This window comes from Aquarana catesbeiana, linkage group LG04 (genome assembly GCF_042186555.1).
Source record: "Aquarana catesbeiana isolate 2022-GZ linkage group LG04, ASM4218655v1, whole genome shotgun sequence".
Classification (NCBI taxonomy): Eukaryota; Metazoa; Chordata; class Amphibia; order Anura; family Ranidae; genus Aquarana; species Aquarana catesbeiana.
The window spans coordinates 676,589,296-676,609,476 of NC_133327.1; the positions used below are offsets into that span (position 1 = coordinate 676,589,296).

Sequence of the window (20,181 nt, forward strand, 5' to 3'; positions counted from 1 at the left end):
AAGGGGTTAACATCAGCGGCGATCAAAGGGTTAAATCTGTTCCCTCAGTGTGTTTATAACTGTATGGGGGATGGGCTGCCTGGGATAACACACAGATCCATCTTCCTGCATAGCAGGATCTCTGTGTGATCCCCTGTCAGAACGGAGGTCTGCCTTGTCATTCACTATGGCAGATCCCTGTTCTGTCTCTGCGGGGGAACGATCGCCAGGGGGGCCGGGGGACATCAGGTCCACTGGACTCACTGATTGGCTCCCCCCGCTGGGCAATGGGCACGTGCCCACAGAACCTCGTGCACGAACGGACGTACACCTACGGCGATTCGCGCAGCCGAGCCTACCTGTCGCAGTATAATTGCGGCGGCTGGTCAGCAAGTGGTTAATGAATTGAAAAACAAAACAATACACACCCCAATTATTTGGTATAATATGAAAGATGATGTTACGCAGAGTAAATAGATACCCAACATGTCACGCCTTAAAATTGCGCACGGTCATGGAATGGCGGCAAACTACGTTACTTAAAAATCTCCATAGGCGACGCTTTAAATGCCTTTACAGGTTACATGTTTAGAGTTACATAGGAGGTCTGGCGCTAGAATTATTGCTCTCGCTCTAACGATCAAGAAGATACTGCACATGTGTGGTGGGAACACCGTTTACATAACTACGCTTCTGCGCATGAGCGTGGAGGGATGTGTTTGCTTACATTTTTTTTTCTTAACCGCTTCAGCCCCGGAAGATTTTACCTCCTTCCCGACCAGAGCACTTTTTGCGATTTGGCACTGCGTTGCTTTAACTGACAATTGCGCGGTTGTGCGACGTTGCACCCAAACAAAGTTGACATCCTTTTTTTTTTCCCCACAAATAGAGCTTTCTTTTGGTGGTATTTGATCGCCTCTGCGGTTTTTATTTTTTGCGCTATAAACAAAAAAAGAGCGACAATTTTGAAAAAAAAAACAATATTTTTTTACTTTTTGCTATAATAAATTTCTCCCAAAAATATATAAAAAACCATTTTTTTTCCCTCAGTTTAGGCCGATATGTATTCTACATATTTTTGGTAAAAAAAAAAAAAAATTGCAATAAGCGTATATTGATTGGTTTGCGCAAAAGTTACAGCGTCTACAAAATAGGGGATAGTTTTATAGCATTTTTATTATAATTTTTTTTTTTTTTTTACTAGTAATGGCGGCGATCTGCGATTTTCATCGGGACTGCGACATTATGGAGGACACATCGGACAATTTTGACACATTTTTGGGACCCTTGTAACATAACGTCGTTTCGCCCAGCCGTGCCATTCTGCCGCAGTAAAACTGTGGCGGCTGGTCGGCAAGTGGTTCATTTATTTAATTTTTTATTTATTTATTTTTTTTTTTTACACAGTCCCTTTTTTTCTATTACAAGAAATGGAAACACCCATTGTATTAGAAATGAGGATGACAGGTCCTCTTTATGAAGAGCTCTGTCAAAAAAAGACTCCAAATCTCTCTACCTTTAAAAGCGAATGATCCAAAACATTTTTTAATCTTTTGCTTTAAAAAAAAAAAAAAAAAAAATGTTTACTTCCGTCCTAGACCTGAAGTGACATCATGATGTCACTCTGGTCCTCCAAGGCCATAGAGGTGATCAGAGACGATCTAGTCTTTTAACGTCTTTGTGACCCGCTGGTTGCAACGTCAGATCGTTTCTCCGGTGAGCTGGTGGAAACGGTAAGCCTGAGAAACACTGGCGGAGGGGGGGGGGGGGAGACGCCCCCCTACCCCTTCTGAAAGCATTTCGGCGGCTCATGAGTCGCTCTGAACGCTGTCAAGAGAAAGCCAGCTGTAAAAACAATTTCGGGGTTATGGCTGATATTTGGCCAAGTAAGGCCTCTTTCACACTAACGATCCGTATGTCCGTTTTTCATCCTTCCGTTTTCGGATGAAAAAGGACATACATGAATCTCTATGGAGCGTCGGATGTCAGCGGTGACATGTCCGCTGACATCCGACCCGCTCCGATCCGAAAAGTGTAACGGAGGAAAAACCTACTTTTCCATCCGTTTTCGGATCGGATCGGGTGACGACGGACACTACGGTCCGTCATCATCCGATCCCCCCATAGGGGAGAGCGGCGCTCTGACAGGTCCGTCGCTGCACAGTGTGCAGCGATGCACCTGTCATCTTCCTGCTCAGCGGGGATCGGCGGAGTGATCCCCGCTGAGCAAGCGGATATTCACGGGGCGGATCATCACTGATCCGCCCCGTGAGAAAGAGCCCTAAACCACTTGCAAACTGCAATGTAAATATATGTATTGTGGTCGGCAAGTGGTTAATTACTAATGACACCCCAAACACGGTTAGCGGACACACCTTTTTTTTGCCTGGCACTCCACTCCTGAAAGGGCGCAGGAGCTTCTTTGGCATGTTTGTCGTGCGTTGTGCAGCCCATTTGAGTGAATGGAAACGTGAAAATGCAAGTGGGAATGTGTGTTCCTGCTAAGCGAAGTGTGAATAGGACCTTAGGCTGCATTCGCACCTGAGCGACATGGGCAAAAAAGCGCGTTTTTGCCTCGCGTTTCTGGAAATAGGTAGCGTTTGCAGCGCCGTTATTGCTTAATGGCACCCCAAATGTTGGTAGCAGTTGCGCGTTTTCTTGTGCAACTTTGCACGCAGCAAAAAGCGCTTGGCTCAGTGCCAAAAATTGGTACTTGCGCTTCTTTGGCGTTATAGGCGATGCATCACTCAGCTGTGAATGCAGCCCAAGGCTGGGTTCACACTGGAGAGAACGGAGCGGCTCACAGCAGGAGTCCGGTGCGTCTCCATTCACCGGTTCAGGTCCGATTTCAACCCAAATTTTGGGCTGAATTCGGACCTGAATAACGGACCAAAAGACGCACAGGTCTCCTGTGCAATTCGCACCAGAGCCACTGTGGAGATGTGTGAACCGGTTCCATAGAGAGCTGGTCACAATCTCCTTACATGCGAATTGGATGCAGGTAAACCCACATCCAATTCGCACTGGTGTGAACCCAGCCTAATGCCGCATACACGCGATCGGAAATTCCGCCAGCAAAACTCTGATGAGAGCTCTTTGTCGGAAAATGCGACCGTGTGTACGCTCTATTGGTTTTTTGCTGGCGGAATTCCAGCCAGCAAAAGATTGAGAGCATGATCTCTATTTTTCGGTCGGGAAAAGTTCCTATCCAAAAATGCGATCGTCTGCACAAATTCCGACGCGCAAAATTCCTACGCATGCTCGGAAGCATTGAGCTTCATTTTCCCGGCTCGTTGTAGTGTTGTACATCACCGCGTTCTTGACGGTCCAAAGTTACAGAGAACTTTTGTGTGATCGTGTGTATGCAAGCCAAGCTTGAGCGGAATCCCGTTGGAAAAGCCATCCAAGTTTTTTCCGACGGAAAATCCGCTCGTGTGTACGGGGCATTAAAGTAGAATTCCAGCCTAAGAAAATGATTCCGGACGGCTGCACTTCCAAGAATCCTTTTATTGAAGCTTCATATGACAAGTGGTTGACAGGTGGAGCAGAGGACAAAGAGGTAGATGCGTTTCGCGCAAATGTTATCGCTTAGTCATTACCAAATGTGGGTAGCAGTTGCGCGTTTTGTTGTGCACTTTACACGCAACAAGAGGCGCTTGGCTCGGTGCCAAAAGTTGGATGCAGGGAAACACGCATCCAACTCGCACTGGTGTGAACCCAGCCTTAAAGCGGAGTTCCACCCAAAAGTGGAACTTCCGCTTTAAGCACTCCTCGCCCCCTTACATGCCACATTTGGCATGTCATTTTTGTTGGGGGGGGGGGGGGAGTGGGTGACTAGTTTTGAGTGGGATTTCCTGTCCCACTTCCTACTTCTGACTACGGGCCGCCTAGGCGGCCCCTCCCTCTCGGCAATCTTCTGGGACACGTCAAAGGTCCCAGAAGATTGCCTGTCCATTCGGAGAGCGCAGCGTGACTCGCGCATGCGCAGTGCTGCGTGCCCGGCCGTGAGGCCGCAAGCTGTCACGGCCGGGTGCCCACAGTTTTAATGGTGGCGCCGCAGAGAGGAGGGGGAGAGGAGCGAGGCTCCGCGCGGCCGCATCGCTGGACCGTGGGACAGGTGAGCTACACTTTTTGTAGCTGCTGACTTTTAATAAATGAATAAAAAAAGCCTGGAACTCTGCTTTAAAGTAGGATTCTGCGCAAGTCAAATTAGTCTTAAAAATGTCCCCCCCCCCCACACACACACCTATGTTGACTAACCTGTGTAAGAAAGATGTATATCAAGGGTGCTCAACCTGTTGCCCTCCAGCTGTTGCAGAACTACAAGTCCCATCATGCCTCTGTCTGTGGGAGTCATGCTTGTAACGGTCAGCCTTGCAATGCCTCATGGGACTGGTAGTTCCGCAACACCTGGGGGGACCACAAGTTGAGCACCCATGATGTATATACCTACCTATTTTCAGCCTGTTCCGATCCGGTCACGTGATCCGGCTCCCCTGTGTCAGCTGGCGGCAGCTGCAGGGGAGAGGGGGGAGTGGCAACAAAGGATGGGCCCTGGGAGCCTATGGAGGACATCACCACTACTAAGCATCTGTTGTTGGCACTCTCTCCTCTCCCCTGCAGTTGCCACTGGCTGACACAGGGGAAGCTGAAAATAGGCAAGTGTATACATCTTTCTTACACAGGTTAGTCAGCAAAGGTGTTAGGAGGGGGTAGGAGACATTTTTACTAGACTAGTTAGATTGAGGATGGAATTCTACTTTAAAGTGGTTGTAAACCTCAGACATGAAATATGAATAAATCATATGTCTCTATACTGTACTTGTCTCACTCCAGAGCACTAAGTGTCATTTCTATTTGCTGCTTCATTCTTCTGCTATCAGCATGAATCACTTCTGACAAGTTTTCCTGACACCAAGGCAAAAAAAAAAATGGTGGCAGGGGAGGGAGCTCCAGCACACAGCCTGAGATTGACAGCCTCAGCTCTGTTCCTATGTGAAGGGGTGCGTCACTTCCCTCCAATCAGCTCTCAGAGATCTCCTCATTGAGCTCTGCAGAGTGTACCTTCAGTGTCCCCTTTTTTCTGCTCAGAAAAGCTTTATAAATTCTGCACTTTGAATGGATGTAGAGAGAGAAGACTGCAGATAAACAGGTACAACTCATGTAGTAGGATTTGTTTCATCTCTGCTTATCACCTGAGACTAGTTACTTCACTGGGTACAGTATATGTGAGGGTTTACAACCACTTCCCACCCATATGACATCATATGCTATCCTCGAGTTTAAATGGTTATACTGGGATGATGCCTGCACCTACCGCCGGCGAATCCCTCTTCCGTAGAAGTCATCCGAGTAGCTGAACAGACACTCGATCACTTTTGTGGGTGGCGGAAGGGGGGCCCCCTCCTACTGCCGCCTTTCCTGCGCTCTGCCGTCCAATGGTGGCATGACTTTGTTCCTCCCTCTCTGTGACCCTGTTTTGGCTGTTTGTGTACCTGGCTGTTAGCGGCCAGGAAAGCAGCGGATCAGACAGATCTGTGTCTGATCGGCTACATTGGAGGCCAGAGGAGTCTAATAGACACCAGAGTTCTCCATATAGATGAGAGTTCATCCCTTGTGATAGCAATAAAGTTGATCCAAAAAAAAAGTGTAAAAAAAAAAAAAGTTTGAAATAAAACAGTGCTTTGGAACAGGTGAGAAAGGTGCAGGAGAGACTGGGCAGCATCTTAAAGCACTCCACCCAGGTGAGATGGTGGCTCCCGGGATATAGGGGGTGAGTCTTCTTTTGTTTTAATCTCAGCTATTCAGAGTCATTACTTCTCCATGGTGTTCTATAAAAGTCTCCTTCATGGTGGCCTCCTTCACTGGTCTCCTTCATGGTGGCCTCCTTCACTAGTCTCCTTCATGGTGGCCTCCTTCATGGTGGCCTCCTTCATTGGTCTCCTTCATGGTGGCCTCCTTCACTAGTCTCCTTCATGGTGGCCTCCTTCACTGGTCTCCTTCATGGTGGCCTCCTTCACTGGTCTCCATGGTGGCCTCCTTCACTAGTCTCCTTCATGGTGGCCTCCTTCACTAGTCTCCTTCATGGTGGCCTCCTTCACTAGTCTCCTTCATGGTGGCCTCCTTCACTAGGAGCCTTCCTAATTAGTCTCCTTCACTGGTGGCCGTCCTTTAATGTTACAGGGATACTCACTTATTTCTCTCCTCACTCCCTTCTTCTACTGTCTTCCTCCTTTTCTCTCCCTTCATCTACTCTTTCCTCTCTCCACTTTGCACCCTACGTCTACTCAAATATCCCTTTTCTTAATCTTTCCCATTTGCCAATTTCTTTTCCCGCTCTCTTCTACACACCTATTCTTCTCTTCACTCCCTTTTACTTCCTCATCCCTTTCCTCATTCCATTTTTCAATCCGCTCTCCTCACTCATCCTCCACTTTCTTATTCTACTCACTCATTCCTCTTCTCACACATACCTCTACCTTCTCCCTCCCTTCTACTTTTTTTCTTCATCCTTCTACTCACCTATCCCCCTTTCTCTCCCATTCACTTGCTTATCACTCTCCTCATTCATTTCCTCTTCCTTCTACTTCCGCATTCTTCTCCTCACTTCTTTTATAAAGTGTCCATGTGTAGTATATAAGCAGAAAAACATTTCTCCTATAGCCCAACGCATTTCAGGAGATTCAATGTTTGACATTGCCCTCTTTTCTGTAAAATCTACACTATCTGCTTTTCTCTTTCAGAGCATTTCCAATTATTGTCTCCTACATCCCCTGAAGGGATCCATCTTGAATCCCCCGAAACGCATCGGGCTATAAGAGAAATGTTTTTCTGCTTATATACTACACATGGACATTATACAATATTCTGTGCATGACTGTTTTTGATTACTAGTGTTTTTTTTATTTAATACATTTTTCTATCTTTTTGAATAATATGTGTGTCCTCTAAAAGTTCACCCTTAAAGTCCTTTTGTACCGGGGGGTACTTACCTCTATCTACAGTGGAACCTCGGATTGCGAGTAACGCGGTTAATGTTTTAAAAATCGTAACTCGGTTTGCGAGTGTTGTCTCGCAAAACGAACACGATTCAGGCCAAAGCATGTGCAGTACCGCATTTGGCCTGAGGTGGGGGGGCTCCGGAGCCGAGCGCAGCCAATCGGCACCGTTCGGAAATGCACGGAAAGGCCCGAGGACAGCTCAGCTGAACTTGGCAAACCTTGGGAACGGAGTCTTTACGAGGTTTGCCGAGGTGTCCTCGGGCCTTTCCGAGGCTCTCCCCCACCTCTGGCCACATGCGGTATTGCATGCCATTGAAGTCAATGCGGAACAAATTATTTTCGTTTCCATTGACTTCAATGGGGAAACTCGCTTTGATAAGCGAGTACTTTAGATTATGAGCATTCTCCTGGAATGGATTATGCTCGTAATCCGAGGTTCCACTGTATTCCTAATTTGACACAGTGCACCTGAACACACAAACGCAGTGCTTAGTCAGGGGTTGCACTTGAGGCCCACTATAATTTTCAAGTTGGCCACCACTTGTCATAGACTAATAAACCATACATGACAATTCAGCCATGTACAGCCAAAACAATCAGGAGTGGGTGGCGAGCCTCAGACAGAGACCACGTGTCTGATTTACGGGAAGATTCTGCTTATCCTGTGAAGGAGCGTATTAGAATAATAATAATCTGCCATTCTCCTCATTCTTGATGAAACATACACAAAAAGAAAAGCCAGAAATTTTTATTTTTTATCACATCACACAATTTATGGAATCACAATGCTGGGAAGGTGACAGTAAAGTATTCGGAGAGGATTCCTTCCATTTCCTCAGCTTCGTAGTCCCTAACAAGGAACGAACGTCCATCATGGGCACCCCGAATCATTGCAGACAGTACTGGAAAAAGAAGAGCACAACGTGATTCTAGAGACTGGAAATTGGGGCACAACAACATTCGAAGTTCAAACTATCCTCGTTCATATTACCACAGTGGGGAAAATAGTTATTTGATCCCCTGCATATTTTGTAAGTTTGCCCACTTGCAAAGGAATGAAGGGTCTATAATTTTAATCATAAGGTGTATTAAAAAATGATAGAGACAGAATATCATCCAGTGAATGCTCCCAATCACCCAGCGAATTAAATTCAAAATACCAACCACAACATACAAAGCCATTCACAACTCTGCCCCGAGCTACATCACCAATCTGGTCTCCAAATATCACCCAAATCGTCCTCTCCGCTCATCTCCTCCTCCCATGCTCATCTCCAGGATTTCACCAGAGCCTCTCCCATCCTCTGGAACTCGCTACCTCCACTGGCCCGGCTATCCCCTACTCTTGCTACCTTCAGGCGATCCTTGAAAACTCATCTCTTCAGGAAAGCCTATCACGTCTCCAACTAATCTCCTACCACTTCCAACAGCTCATTCCCCACAGTTACAACCTTTTGTACCACCTGCCTCACCCTATTAGATTGTAAGCTCTTCTGAGCAGGACCCTCTTAATCCTCTTGTATTTTATTGCATTATAACTGTATTGTCTCCCTTTTATATTGTAAAGCGCTGCGTAAACTGTTGGCGCTATATAAATCCTTAATAATAATAATAATAATAATAATAATAACCAAAAATCCTGAAAAAAAAAAACAAAAAAAACAAAAAAAAAAAAAAACCACGATACAAATGTTATAAATCGAGTGGCAGTTCAGTGAGTAAAATAAGTATTTGATCCCCAAGCAAAACATGACTTGGTACAGAAACCCTTGTTGGCGAGGTCAGACGTTTCTTGTAGTTGGTGACCAGGTTTGCACACATCTCAGGAGGGATTTTGGTCCACTCTTCTTTACAGGTATTCTCTAAATCCTTAAAGGGGTTGTAAAGCTAAAAAAATTTTTGGGCAATATCTGATCTATATGCAATATAGATCATGAATCTGGCTGTTATTCCTGCCGAAATTTTTTGTTTGGTAAAGACAAAAATTGCGCTTACACTAATTAATATAAGCTGCGACTAAAAAAGTAGTAAACCATGAATAATATATAAATCAATAAGTCGCGCTACAAACTAAAAATGGCAACTGGCAAATGCCTAACAAGCCTCATAGAGATATGGGGATAAATAATAATCACTATATAGATGAATATTATAAATAAATATTATAAGAGTGCTGAGCAGTATAAATACACACTTTAAGGTTAACCCAAACTAAATGCTATTAGTTAGGTGGGACACAGATAACAATGACTATGTCCAAAAAAAAAAAACAATATTGCAAGACCCAATCAATGACAGGTGAGTATCTCCAGTAACTTGTAGGAAAAATGGTGTGACAAATCAGTGAGAAAAAAAAACTATAGTGTAATAAATAAGGGAAAATGGTATAGAATAATAATAACAATAATCCCAAAGAAAAGTCCGTGGCTCAACACAAACAATAATAATAAAAGTCCATCCGTGTGAAATTAAAATATATAAAAATGACTTGTCTCCAAGTGCTCTGTGGATATTATAACAGGATCTTGCTGTAGTGAAAAAATAGGGTCCACGCCGGCGCTTCTGGCTCCTCATTCCTGTGACAGATCAGGAGCGCGGCTGCCCCCACAGGAATGAGGAGCCAGAAGCGCCGGCGTGGACCCCGAAAAGAGGAGGATTGAGGCTGCTCTGTGCAAAACCCTGGCACAGGACAAGCTGGTGGGAGAGAGTCCCTGGACGCTGAGTGCCTGCTTTAAAGATCCCTGGCTGGGGTTGCAGCCATCCGCTCCCTGGGTCTCCTGTAATTAAGAGACCATTTTTATCTGGTAAGAGGCAGAAATTTTTCTCAAGAGGTGGAGGTCTGTCTACGCACTCTATTTTTTCACTACAGCAAGATCCTGTTATAATATCCACAGAGCACTTGGAGACAAGTCATTTTTATATATTTTAATTTCACACGGATGGACTTTTATTATTATTGTTTGTGTTGAGCCACGGACTTTTCTTTGGGATTATTGTTATTATTATTCTATACCATTTTCCCTTATTTATTACACTATAGTTTTTTTTCTCACTGATTTGTCACACCATTTTTCCTACAAGTTACTGGAGATACTCACCTGTCATTGATTGGGTCTTGCAATATTGTTTTTTTTTTTTTTTGGACATAGTCATTGTTATCTGTGTCCCACCTAACTAATAGCATTTAGTTTGGGTTAACCTTAAAGTGTGTATTTATACTGCTCAGCACTCTTATAATATTTATTTATAATATTCATCTATATAGTGATTATTATTTATCCCCATATCTCTATGAGGCTTGTTAGGCATTTGCCAGTTGCCATTTTTAGTTTGTAGCGCGACTTATTGATTTATATATGAAATTTTTTGTTTACCTGTTACATAAATAGGCTTTATCAGCACTTCCTCCTTTCCTCTCTGTATATTCTCCTCAACTTCCGGGTTTTTGAGCGTGCTCCCTGCGGCAACGTCATGGCTTTAAAGGAAGGCTCCCCTGCCTGTGAACGCACACAGCGTCTCTCCGTAGGGATGTAGTCCCAAGGGAGGGGGCAAGCACGCTGACTAACCCCCAGCCAGAATGGCTCAGATGATGGGGGCAAGCTTCTAGAGGAGGAACAGGAAGTTGAAAATTCACACACAGGAAGAAAAAAAAAAAAAAAAAGCATTTACAAAAGGAAAACGAAGGAAAAAAGGTAAGTGAACCAACAGTACACTACCTTAAAGGAACATATTTAGAAAATAAGAAATTAACCTTTAGTATCACTTTAAGGATTCTTGGCTGTCTCTTGGCAACTCAAAGTTTCAGCTCCCCCCATAAATTTTCTATAGGATTAAGGTCTGGAGACTGGCTAGGCCACTCCATGACCTTAATGTGCTTCTTCCTGAGCCACTCCTTTGTTGCCTTGGCGGGATATGTTTTGGGTCATTGTCATGCTGGAAGACCCATCTTCCGAGTTCTGGCTGAGGGAAGAAGGTTCTCATCCAAGAATTTACAATACATGGCCCCGTCTATTGGCCCCTCAATGCGGCAAAGTTGGCCTGTACTTTTAGCACAGAAACAGCCCCAAAGCATCATGTTTCCACCTCCGTGCTTGACTGTAGGGATGGTGTTCTTAGGGTCATAGTCAGCATTTTTCTTCCTCCAAACACGGCGAGTCGAGTTAATGTCAAAGAGCTCAATTTTGGTCTCATTTGACCACAGCACTTTCTCCTAATCCTTCTCTGAATGTTCATCGCCAAACTTCAGATGGACCCGTACATGTGCCTTCTTGAGGAGTGGCGTATTGTGTTACCAATGGTTTGTTTGGTGACTGTGGTCCCAACTGCCTTGAGATCATTCACAAGCTCCTCCTGTGTAGTTCTGGGCTGATCCCTCACTTTTCTCATGATCATCCTCACCTCATAAGGAGAAATCTTGCATGGAGCTCCAGCCTGAGGGGGATTGATTGTTATTTTGTTTGTTTTTCTTCCATTTGTTAACAAATCGCTCCAACAGTTGTCTCCTTCTCACCAAGCTTCTTGCTGATGGTCTTGTTGCCCATTCCAGCCTTGTGCAGGTCTACAATCTTGTCCCTGATGTCAGCTCTGACAGCTCTTTGGTCTTGCCCATGATGGTGAGGTTTGAATGGAAGAAAGAAATTGTGGACAGGTGTCTTTTATACACAACAAGAGGTCGTTGGGAGCCCCTTCTTACATTGACAGGACTAATCTGTGTACCACATGAGCACCTACTGTAGCCAGTCTGTGGGAGCCAGAATTATTGCTGGTTGGTAGGAAATCAAATACTTATTTTACTCCCTGAACTGCAACTCAATTCATAACATGTTGTATCAAGTGTTTCTTTCTGGATTTTTGGTTGATATTCTGTCTCTATCATATAAAAACACACCTATGATAACAATTATAGACCCTTCATTTCTTTGTAAGTGGGCAAACTTACAAAAACTGCAGGGGATTAAATATTTTCCCCTCTGTATATATATACACACACACATACGCAGGTTCTTCAAACTTCTTCTACCCCCAAAATAATAAATAAAAGTTTTTAGACTTTGTTACATGTTGGTGGTGCAATACAGGGTGGCAATCTAAATGGAAGATAGGGACCAAGCTAACAAGGACCCTTAAGGCAGGAGCACCAGGCACTATATTAACGTTAAAAATGACATGAGATTTTTTGTGATAAAAAGGCCCCTTACTTGGGGGGGGGGGGGGGGGGGGGGCTTCTAGCTGCAGGTACAGGTGCAGCATTCAACCCTACTGCCCTTAGCCCGTCAATGGCAAGCTAGGAGCTGGATGGGGCTGAACGCTGTACCAAGTGGTACTTGTGTTTATGGCCCTATGCATTCAGAGAGGAATGCCCACAGCGCAGAAAACCTGCATTCTGGACATTCCGCCCCAATATAAGGGGGGGGGGGGGTTGTGCCACTCCTTACAGTGCTCAGCCTTCTCCAGCCATAGACTGATAAGCAGCAGGGCTGGATGCTGCATCTGTACCTCCAGGGAGTCAGCTAGATGTCCTCGTAAGCAAGTAGCCTTACCCTGTAGCTTCATACGTCCTGTACAGAAAAGGCCAATTATATGTATTTAGCAGTTGCTATTAACCGCCTATTCTAGCATTCCTCTCCATGTCAAAAAAAAAAACGTTTTTGCTAGAAAATTGCTTAGAAAAATAATATATATATATATATATAAAATTTATGTCATGTCACATGGTATCTGCCTAGCAATTTTTCAAACGCAATGTTTAAAAAAAAAAAAAAAAAAAAAAAAAAACACACTTTTATGAATTAAAAGATCACTAGAAAGTTATCCCAATTTTTTTGTATAATGTGAAAGAAGATGTTACGCCGAGTAAATAGATACCCAACATGTCACCCTTTAAAATTCCGCACACTAATGGCATGGCACCAAACTTAAAAAAATCCCCATAAACGAGGCTTTAACTTTTTTTTTTTTTTTTTTTTTTTTACAGGTTACCAGTTTAGAGTTAGAGGATGTCTTGCACTAGAATTATTGCTCTCGCTATGCGTATTCATTTGATTCTGCGTGTGAGCACGAGGGGACAGGGGCACATTAAAGAAGAAAATGTATTATTGTTCATTTTTATACTTTCCCTTTCATTTTTTTGCTCACTTTTATTTTCTATTACAAGGAATGTAAACATCCCTTGCAATAGGATTAGGGCATGACAGGTCCTCTTTACAGAGAGATCTGGGGTCTATAAGCCCACACATCTCCTCTTTATGCTGGAAAGCCTAAAAAAAAATTAAATAAATAAATCTCAGGCTTCCCAGAAAAAAAAAAACAAAACAAATAAACAGCGTTCTGTCAGAATAGCGAACCCATTAGATTAGGTAACAGAAGTGATGTTCTGTCAGCTGTGCATGCGTTCCACCATTACCAGGTTTTCTAATCTGACAGAACACCTGCAATCAGAAGAAGGCGGCAGCAGACATCTTACTACACCCAGCTACGTCTTGAATTTCAGAATAATTTTAGGCAATAAAGTGAGCGTATATAAATATAGTATATTGACATTTGTTATACTGTTTTGATGTTATTTTTAAAAAAGCTGGACGCCAGCAGTAGGAAGGTGGCGGAGGCCATGTTGGTACAACCCGCACTGCTCAGCGCTAGACCTTTAGGCTTTCAAAATTAAACATCCAAACAGCATCACAGATGTCAATATACTATATTTAAATTTGTATACGCTCACTTTATTGCCTAAAATTACTCTGAAGATCAAAACATACCCGGGTGTAGTAGGATGTCCGCTGCCTTCTTCTGATTGCAGGCGTTCTGTCAGATTAGCAAACCTGGCAGCGGTGGAACGCATGTGCAGCTGACGGAACATCCCTTCCATTAGCTGATGGGTTCACTAATCTGATAGAACAGTGGCGTTTACATCTGCCGGCGCCAGAAGCGGCGTCATGACGTTGCTTCTGACCTCCGAGGGTCATAGAGATGGCCAGGGACCATCTGGTTTGCGGTCAGCTCTATGGTAAATACATTTTCCATCTCGTGCGGGAGTAGCGCCGGCGGACACCCTCTCCGGCCGCTTGTAAAAGCAATCCAGCGGCTAAACAGCCGAAATGATGTTTTTTTTTCTTCAGGGAATCGCCTGCTGAAAAAAAGCAATCTCTGAATGATGCTTGCAGTTGCACCCATCATCCAGATATCTCCACTCAAAGTCCAGGACGTCATAGGATTGGGCGGGAAGTGGTTAAGGCCTACATTTTGAATTTCCTCTGTCGGAGGACTCAAAAAATACACGGCAATAAAAAAAAAAAAAAATTCTCACCTCGTCCACAAGATGGTCTGAATAGGCACAAGATCTTTTTATTCATCGCCAAAGCCCGGCCCAGCTCATAGCCGACACCCAGGGACGGCTGGGTCACTTCCGCCACTACCACATCGGACTGTTGAAGCCACTCAACATCTCTGTCGTGGATGAACTTGTCTCCTTTCTCGAAAGCGTCTTCCCCTACAACAGACAGCACAGAAGAAGATCAGAGTGGACAGGTTCCCAAATCCTGATACCGATCCATTCATTCGATGCCCTCTGCCGCCGGTAGTGGCGAAGGCGATCAGATCCCGTCCCATCTGTGGTATTGGGGTCGTGCTGTGCAGGGGCACGGGGAGACTTGGGCATCATAACATGATGTTGTCCCAGAACTAGAGAGCTTTCCGCCTATCGTTATTTGGCTATACGGCGGGCGGGGCGGTAGCTAATGCATGAAAAAAACTTTTTTTATAATGTGAAAGATGATGTTACGATGAGTAAATAGATGCCAAACATGTCACACTTCAAAATTGCACACATTCGTGGAATGGCGACAAACTATGGTATTAAAAAAAAATCATAGGCAACACTAACATTTTTTAGAGGTTACCAGTTTAGAGTTACAGAGGTGGTGTGAATTATTGCTCTCGCTCTAAACATTAGCGGTGATACCTCACCATCGTGACTTACGTATGCGTTCACTTCTGTGCACGAGCACAAAGGGATGGGGAGCTTTACATTTTTTAATTCTTTTTACACTGTCCCCCTTTTTTTTTGTATCACTTTTATTCCTATTACAAGGAATGTAAACCTCCCTTGTAATAGAAATAAAGATGACAAGTCCTCTTTATTGAGAGATCTGGGGTAAAAAACAAAAACAAATCTCTCATTTACCTTTGAAAGCAAAAAAAAAATAAAAATAAATAAAAATTAAATTTACTATGGTCTGGGAACCAGAAGTGACGTCAAATGTTGATATTGGTCCTCCAAGGGCATAGAGAAGAGTGGCGGCCATCTTGGCCTCACTTTTCTCCATGGGCGGCTAACAGCAGCATCGGATCGTTCCTGGGCTTCTCCAATCTGACACTTTTTAAAAAGTGATCCCAAGGCGAATCCGCCCGTGGGGGCCACTTTTATCTGAAAGAGAATCTGCCATAGAAAATAAAATAAATAAATAATATACCAGGGTGGTTTACTATGGGCCGCTCGTCAAGTGGTTAAAAGCCAATTCCATCCTTCTAACCATATTTAGGATGTAACATGAAACCTTCTCACAGTCTGCACCCCCCCCCCCAATCCGGCTCATACAAAATTGGGGGACCCTTTCCCCACTAGCTGCTGTCATTTTTAGAATTTAGAGCGGCTACCTGCATCTCCGCCCATAGAGCTGCTTCATTAATTTACAAAAAGCTGTGGATGAAAAAAAAAGTCCGATCTTTCACCGCAGCAGAAGGACTCGCAGTTCTCAATGGATCACAAGAACAGTGGAGTCACCGCGCTCACAGTCCACTGTTACTTCCTTCAGCCCTGTAACTGAAGGTTACAAACCTCCACAGCTATAGGAAGAGTCTGCAAGAGCCAGATCATTGCAGAGATCATTATCATCGCGGATTCTGCCTGATCAGCGCTCTCTGGTAATGGTGGCGATTAGGGATGTGCGGATACCAAGCATTTGCATGTATCGCCCAAATGCTGCCAAAACCCGATACTTTGCAGTGTGATTTGCGACAATACAAAATGAATGGGCGCAAATCACACTGCAAAGAATTGCATGCAATTTGAACAGGAATGTGGTGCAATTCCTGTCCGAATCGCATGCGATTTCCCCACCACCACGTGTGTGTGTGTGTGTGTGTGTTAAAATGTTAAAATGTTAGAACTCACAGTACATATCTGGCCACATGCAAAATAATCTACATAGGTGTCCCGGTCCACCGATGATCGCAAGGCAGGTTCTGATCACACACACAACACACTAATTTAATCTCACCGTTTGATAAGAATATCACAGGTGCCCCCTTCCTTTCCTCTGGGGGTGTTAAGAGTGTGGCTTCTTGCAAGCTCCTTTTGGCTGGATTTGGTAATGGGGGAGTTTAGGACGGACCATTGACTCACCTGGACCATCTAAATTCTTTTAGACTTCTGGTTATAGGATCCTTTTTTCATATTCCATCTTCTAGCGGTAAATATATTACTGTCGTGTACATAGATGTGTGTGCACTATAAAACGTATTGAATTTTAAGCTTTTGATATGTACTTTTTAAAACAGCATAACCCCTGAAGAAGACCATGACTGTACGGGTCGAAACGGGTTGGTGCACCTCTGTGGTTGACACTTGTTAACCACTTGCAGCCCGCCCACTGTCAAATGACGGCGGTGCGGCTCTCGTTCTGGGAGGCCATCATATGACGGCCTCCCAGAACGACCACTCTTGTGCACTTGTGTTGCTAGGACACGGCGCGACCCCGATCTGTGTAAAGAGCCGCGGGCTCTTTAACCATGTGATCGGCTGTATCCAATTACAGCTGGTCTGACAGAGTGTGAGGAGAGGAGAGCCGATCGGCGGCATCTCCTCACAGGGGACAGCTAGGTATGTAATCAGGGCACTGATCAACAGTGCCCCGATTACAAATTAGTGCCCACCAGTGCCAGCAATGATAGCCCACCACTGCCAGCAATCAGTGCCCACTAGTGCTAGCAATCAGTGGCCATTAGTGATGCTAGTCAGTGCTGGCTATCAGTGCTGCCCATCAATGCCGCCTATGCATGCCCACCAGTGCCACCTATTTGTGCTCATCAGTGCCCATAAGTGTGGCATATTTGTGCCACCTCATCAGCGCCCATCAGTGAAGGAGAAAAATTACTCATTCACAAAATTTACTGACAGAAACTAAGAAAAAAAATGTATTTATTTTTTTTTCCAAAATTTTTGGTCTTTTTATTTCTTATGAAAAAAAATAAAAAAACCCAGGAGTGATTAAATACCACCAAAAGAAAGCTCTATTTGCGTGAAGAAAATTATAACAATTTCACATGGGTACAGTGTAGCGTGACCGCGCAATTGTCATTCAAAGTGTGACAGCGCTGAAGCTGAAAAAAATGTCCTGGGCAGGAAGGGGGTGTAAATGCCCGGTATCGAGGGGGTTAATGTCATGTGTTGCTCCCATTGTAATATATATATATATATATATATATATATATATATATATATATATATATATATATATATATATATATAGCTGTACATGATGGAATGTGTTTTTGTACTATAAACCAGAGCTCATATTTTAACCTACATGATACTGCCAGTATACCACTTTTTGATAAATAAAGATTTTTAATTATAACTATAGTCCCCTGGATCAATCATTTGGCTGCAAAGAAAAAAAAAAAAAAAAACTTTTGGGGGAACCACCCTATATTGTTAGGGTGTGCAGCCCCTTTTCTCACATGTGTTTATCCCAATCAGTTCTGTACCCCTCCTCTCCTTAGTGCTCCAAGAGCCCCCAGCACTGTCATGCTAGCCCCCCCCCCGAACTCTGTGACCCCCACAGCTCTGTCATATACATAGCACCCCTCCATAGAGCCCTATGACCCCCCCCCCATAGAAATGTACGACCCCCATCCCTCTCATCTTTCCCTGCATAGAGATCAATAAGCCCCCCAACTCTATCATGTCCCCTTATAGAGCCTCCATGACTCCCAGACATAGGCGTGTGCACAGGGTGTGCCGGATGTGCCCAGGCACACCCTAATCACCCCATGCGCATTAGTGTTATCGCTCTGTGTAGCGGCAGGAACATAGTAAAGATCTCCCTCTTACCTGCTCTGCCATAAGAAAAAAGTGTTTATGCTCTTCTCTTTCACTGTGCCGGCAGGGAGATCAATGTGCCGGGTTCATATATATAAGTAGACACATCCATGTGTGTTTGAGCTTAAAGTGGGGTTCCACCCAAAAAAAAAAAAAAAAAATACATGAAAAATCCTAAAAAAAAACAAAAAAGCATTTGGATTTTTTTTTTTTTTTTTTAACTTACCTCTAAATGCCTGTTGCTAGGTGGTCCCTCGTAGTCTGCCTCTTCCAGTGCCTGGGCTGGTGACATCACTTCCCCCTCGGCACAGGAAGGGCTCCGCTCTGCTCCCTCCCTCCTGTCAATCATCTGGGACCCATTACAGGTCCCAGGTGACTGAGCGGCCAATCACGACGCGCGGCTCCGCTCGCGCAGTGGGTGCCAGGCTGTGAAGCCACAGCCCGGCGCCCACAGTTGCAATGCCGGCGCCGCTGAACGGAGGGGGAGACGAGCGGGGCTTCGATCCCCCGCATCGCTGGACCCTGGGACAGGTAAGTGTCCAATTAAAAGTCAGCAGCTGCAGTATTTGTAGCTGCTGACTTTTAATTTTTTTTTTTTTTTTTTTGACTGGACCTCGGGTGGAACTCCTCTTTAAGGGTGTGCACCCTAATGCAGGGATCTCCAAACTACGGCCCTCCAGCTGTTGCGGAACTACACATTCCATGAGGCATTGTAAGACATTCACAGACATGATGGGAATTGTAGTTCCTGTACAACTGGAGGGCCGTAGTTTGGAGACCCCTGCCCTAATACAATAGGCTGCGCACACCTATGCTCCCAGATGTCATGTTACACCCCCTCCACCCTAAGTTTTATGAGCCACATTTCTTTCACATAACGCCCCCAAAAGGGCATTATGATCACCCATTTCTGTCACACCCCCAGATTTGTCATTTATCCACCCAAATAGAGATCTTTGACACCCTTCACCCCACACAGAACCCTATCAGCCCCCCAACTCTATCATACCCCTCCCCCCCAGCTGTGTCACCTCCCTCTTTATATAGATTTACAACAGCCTCCCCCCCCCCATCTGTCTTCTTCCTCCTCTCACTATAGGGTTCTATGACACCCACACCCACCCCTGGCTTCACGTGGCGATATAGTACACAGCTCTCACATGGTACCCCCCCCCCCCCCCCCCCCCGGAGGCCGCCATTTTGTCGGAGCCCAACAGGTGACAGGACAGGCTCGGCCGTCATTACCGGCATCAGAGATCTCCGGTCGGGCAATGTGCTCGGTCAGCACGGTTCCATAGCGCTGCAACTCCCGAATGATCCGCTCATACAGAGCCCGGTCCTCCCGACCGCCCCGAATACTGCCACAGAAATACACCGAGAGAGACATTCCCGCCTGGGAGCAGAGCGGCCAATGGGGAGCCGAGGAGGGGGGTCATGTGACTGCTCTCCTCAGAGGGAATTTGGGGGTGTGTCAGGTGAACTTTCTCCTCAGGTCAGAAAGCGTAAATACTAATAGTTGAGGGGCCAAGTAGTAATAATAAAGGGAGACAAAGATTGAAAAGTGATGGAAAAAGTTATTTTAGTTATTAAAGAGGAAGTAAACTCTGCTGAAAATAATATTTTTCCCCCTTCCGTGCAAAGTAAAGGCATATTGTGCTAGTATGCTTTGCATACTAGCATAGGGTGACCAGTAAGGATGGGCTCGGGCGTGTTGGCACACTCCATGTGCCGAGCCCGTCAGGAAGTCGGCACGGCGCTGCGCTAATCACAGGCAGTGAGACATTTCCCGATCTCCGCAGCCGCACATCGGGAAAACGTCTCACTGCCTGTGATTAGCGCAGCGCCGTGCCGACTTCCTGGCGGGCTCGGCACGTGGAGTGTGCCAACACGCCCGAGCCCATCCTTAGTGACCAGACATCCCCGTCCCCGGAATGACCCAATCTCTCCCCGGATTGCAGTGGCATGGGGGGCATCTGGTACTCTATCCCCGGGTATAACATTAAGGGGGGGGGTGCAAAATTATTACTGTGCCCCCCAAGTGTGCTCTGTTGCCCCCCCACCCAGGGACTCCTGTGGTGCAGCCTGTCCCCCATGATCCCTCTA

General features: G+C 45.2%; 1 protein-coding gene across 1 annotated transcript; it reads right to left on the minus strand.

The window, feature by feature from the left end:
• Window positions 1-7,712: 7,712 nt before the first annotated feature.
• LOC141141010 (5-hydroxymethyl-dUMP N-hydrolase-like) lies at window positions 7,713-19,527 on the minus strand. The gene is made up of 3 exons (XM_073628648.1): window positions 19,324-19,527; window positions 14,284-14,466; window positions 7,713-7,882 (listed from the first exon to the last, which is right to left on the minus strand). Exons 1-3 carry the CDS (start codon window positions 19,463-19,465, stop codon window positions 7,761-7,763), a joined length of 447 nt encoding a protein of 148 aa, XP_073484749.1. The 5' UTR covers window positions 19,466-19,527; the 3' UTR covers window positions 7,713-7,760.
• Between the last annotated feature and the right edge of the window lie 654 nt (window positions 19,528-20,181).

Excerpts from the sequence above, each read along its gene's own strand:
- LOC141141010 (XM_073628648.1), bottom strand. The coding sequence starts at position 19,465 with ATGTCTCTCTCGGTGTATTTCTGTGGCAGTATTCGGGGCGGTCGGGAG. Across the intron at positions 14,467-19,323 it reads ACCGGAGATCTCTGATGCCG|GGGAAGACGCTTTCGAGAAA; the intron begins GTAATGACGGCC and ends TGTCTGTTGTAG. Across the intron at positions 7,883-14,283 it reads CAGACCATCTTGTGGACGAG|TACTGTCTGCAATGATTCGG; the intron begins GTGAGAATTTTT and ends TTCTTTTTCCAG.